This window comes from Pteropus vampyrus, unplaced genomic scaffold (genome assembly GCF_000151845.1).
Source record: "Pteropus vampyrus isolate Shadow unplaced genomic scaffold, Pvam_2.0 Scaffold209, whole genome shotgun sequence".
NCBI lineage: Eukaryota > Metazoa > Chordata > Mammalia > Chiroptera > Pteropodidae > Pteropus > Pteropus vampyrus.
Genome location: NW_011888990.1, coordinates 1337861 through 1341245, shown reverse-complemented (window position 1 = coordinate 1341245; position 3385 = coordinate 1337861). Strand labels below are relative to the sequence as shown.

At 40.4% G+C, this 3385-nt stretch overlaps 1 protein-coding gene across 1 annotated transcript in view; it reads right to left on the bottom strand.

The window, feature by feature from the left end:
• The window catches only part of LOC105300356 (fatty acid-binding protein 12-like), a 29421-nt gene extending 26482 nt beyond the window's left edge, over positions 1-2939 (bottom strand). Inside the window, exons 1-2 of the mRNA XM_011372544.1 lie at positions 2867-2939; positions 1130-1302 (exon numbers count right to left, since the gene is read on the bottom strand). Coding sequence (XP_011370846.1) covers positions 1130-1302; positions 2867-2939 — 246 coding nt within the window. The remainder of the gene's footprint in view (positions 1-1129; positions 1303-2866) is intronic.
• Between the last annotated feature and the right edge of the window lie 446 nt (positions 2940-3385).

The following is a 3385-nucleotide window of genomic DNA, read 5'->3' as shown; positions in this document are numbered from 1 at the left end:
TGGGTCTCCTGCCAAATCCTTTACTGTTCTATCCTGTGGCCGAGGCGACGATGGTCCCCCAATCTTCCTTCTACTCCCCTGCATTTTCCTTATTCTTACCCTAGTAGATTGTTAAAATCTAGTGCAGACATCTTCATTAAGCATTTCAGGTCAAAATTCTTTTTTCATTTTATGTTATACAAGAATCTGAAGCCTGGCGTTGCTGAGCAAGTATCTGTCACTGCAACATAACAGCTCCTTTGACGGGATGTCACCTTTCAGTTAGATTAACGATCTTCTATTGCGTTTACTCATTCGAATGACAAATACCTATTGAGCAACTATTGTATAACAGGCACTGGGTTCTGTGAACCAAAACGCACAAGATATCCTCTCCTTAAGGAATTTACATTCTGGTGTAGGGGAACGTAGGCTAAACACAAAATATAAAAGTCAAGTTTGTCTTCCAGCTGGAGCCCATAGATGAAAGAAAACTGTGTGTGTCACTTCTAGGCTAAGGCAATACACACCCAGCGTTTCTTGCCCCAACTTGTTGAGCAAAGAGACCACAAGTCCCATAGGCTCAGCTACGAGGTAGTTGAAACTTGTCTGCAGCCTGGGTGCCCAAGAAATTAAGAGTGGTAGACACCCTATGCCCCCACTTCCTGCCCCTTCCCCCTAACTTCCCAGGCTCCACCCAAGCACTGAATACTACTCTGAGTCAGACATAAATCCTTGTTGTGTTAAACCACTGAGAGCTTGTGGTTAATTTGTTATGTTGCATAATCTCACCTATACCGGAGAATATGGGTTTTATTCACTATAATTTGTGTGTGTGTGTGTGTGTGTGTGCGCGCGTGCATAGAAAATGCTACCAAACGGAAAGGCAGAACTTTTGTTTCTGAGAGATAATCTAGGGTAAAAGTTTTCAAAATGTGGCCTGCTAAGCACCTGCATCAGAATTGTTGTTAACACATCCCAGATGTTAATATACATCTGGGGATGTATATTAAAATGTGAGGTCCTTAGACCTAGGTTTTAGCCCACAGTGTATCTCACACAGATTTTAGACATGTTTGCTGTAATTGCTAACTTATTTAGGGTGGTTTTGAATGAACATTCTTACGAATGCATGCGTTGAAGTCCTCACCTTGGTTTTATGGCCACCTGGGGTGGTTTCCTCAAACTCTTCTCCCAGTTTAAAGGAGATCTCATTATTTTTAAAGATGCTTTTGGTTTTTATAGTGGTCACATCCCCCTCTGTCTTGATGGTCACAGTGGGTTTTGCCAGACAGCCGAGTTTCCTGCTGGCTCTCCCAATTCCTGGAAACCAGGGAAAGGACAAGATGGTTCGATCTGACCTCCGTTAGCTGGATAATTACTTGCTAACTAGGGGGCTCGTGACTTAGTACTGAATGACTTCAAATATCTAAAGCTAGTAGTGCCACCATCATATGTGAAAATAATTGTTTTGTAGGAAAAAAAAGTCTCTAGTTTTTGTGTAGTGATTGTCACGTTTCTCTAGCCCAGTAATTATTAATTCTGTTGGTTCGTAGACTCCTTTGAAAATTTGATTAAAGCGATGGACTCTCTCTCTTTTTAAAAAATACACCAATTTAACTGCAAACAACATACTCTGCCATGGATTCTTCCAGAGCTTTAAATCTTCACTTACATTCTTATATGTACACAAATACTAGGTTTGTTTTCTCTAGCATGTATTTTGAAATTGTATTTAAAAACATATAACATAAAATTTACTATTTTAACTATTTTAAAGTATAGTACTATTAAGTACATTCACAGCGATTGTGCAACCATCATCACTATATGTAATCACAACCTATATATATATATACCCACACACTTTATATATAGGTTTTTAAAATATGTAAATGCTATATTCTAACTATTATTATTCGACTTGCTCATTCCCCTTATCTGTATGCCTTGGAGATTTTTCATGCACACTTTTGTCATAACTTCAGAATATTCCGTAGGATGTATATGCCAAGATTTATTTTATCTGTCCCCCACATTAGTGAGCACCTCTGCACACACAGCTTTACGCAGCAGTATTTCTATAAAAACAGCATTCCATACACAGCAGTACCTAAGTCAAACGTCTAAGAGAAGATAAAGTTAGAGAAACACTTTATGATAATATGTTGTGTGGAATTCACACTGTGAAACGAGATACCGAGATGTGATAAGCTGAATAACGACCCGTGCCGATATTTATACCCTAAACCCTGAAACTGGTGTCATCTTACATGCCGAAGGGAACTTTGCAGATACAGTTCATTTAAGGACCTTGAGATGGAGAGACTATCCCGGATTGTCCAGGTGGACCTTTAATGTAATCATAAACTTCCTGATTTAAAAAAAAACAAAAAACAAAAAAAAAACAAAAAAACAAAACGAAACAGAAAAACGTTTCTTACAAGAAGAGGAAAAGAGATACCGAGGGGAGAAGGCCCTGCGCTGCTGCGAGCAAACGCTGGCCCCGTGCGGCTGGCCACACACCGAGGGGCATCGGCCGCCATCGGAAGCTGGAAACCGGATCTAGTCTGAAGATCCTCTAAAGACTTAGAGCAAATGCTTGCAGAATGGTCATTTAAAAAAGTAACTCCAGATTCTTACTTTTCATCCATTTGCCGTTTAGCATATAGCACATGGACGTTTTGTCTGTGTACAGTCACGGTGAAGGACACCAGAGCAGGAACCGTGTCGAGCTTAAGCTAGTTCTGCAGAGAACTCTAACGAGGGCTGAATCAGTATTCGTGAAATACTGGAGGGAGGGGTCCAAGATGTACCTGATGTCACGCAGGGCAAGTTCTGTGCTGTCCGAGCTCCCATTTTCACTGCGTCAGTAAACGTGACTCACCCAGTTCTTTCATATAGTCTTCAAAATTTTCACAGGAAATAGATTTCCACGTTCCCTGGAACTGATCAACCATTCTGTCTAAGTCGATCTTAAGGAAAAATAACACCGTATAGATGAGTACATTGTTATTCCTTGAAATAATATTGGAACCTGTTTTTAATACACTTCTGATAGATAGTACAGAAAAGTCGGGGGCGGGGGGGAATTAAGGAACTGTAATCCTTGCCATCTTCCCTTAATACCATCGACAGAAGAAAGGCTCTCTCAAGTGTAAGTCGGTCAGGATGAAAATGGAAGCATGGTATAGTTTTTAGCAGGACTAGATATAATTTTTCTATCTCCAGTCTAGGATCCAAACTAGGTATTACAGAATTTCTCTAGCTTCTTCTGTAAGAACTGACACACATACACACAGCAAAGCATAAGGGATGGACCTGGCAGCTACATTTATGACGTAGGACGCTTGTACTCCAGAGCTTTCTCTCCCTTTCTCTGACCAAGGATGATGTAGGAAAAGTC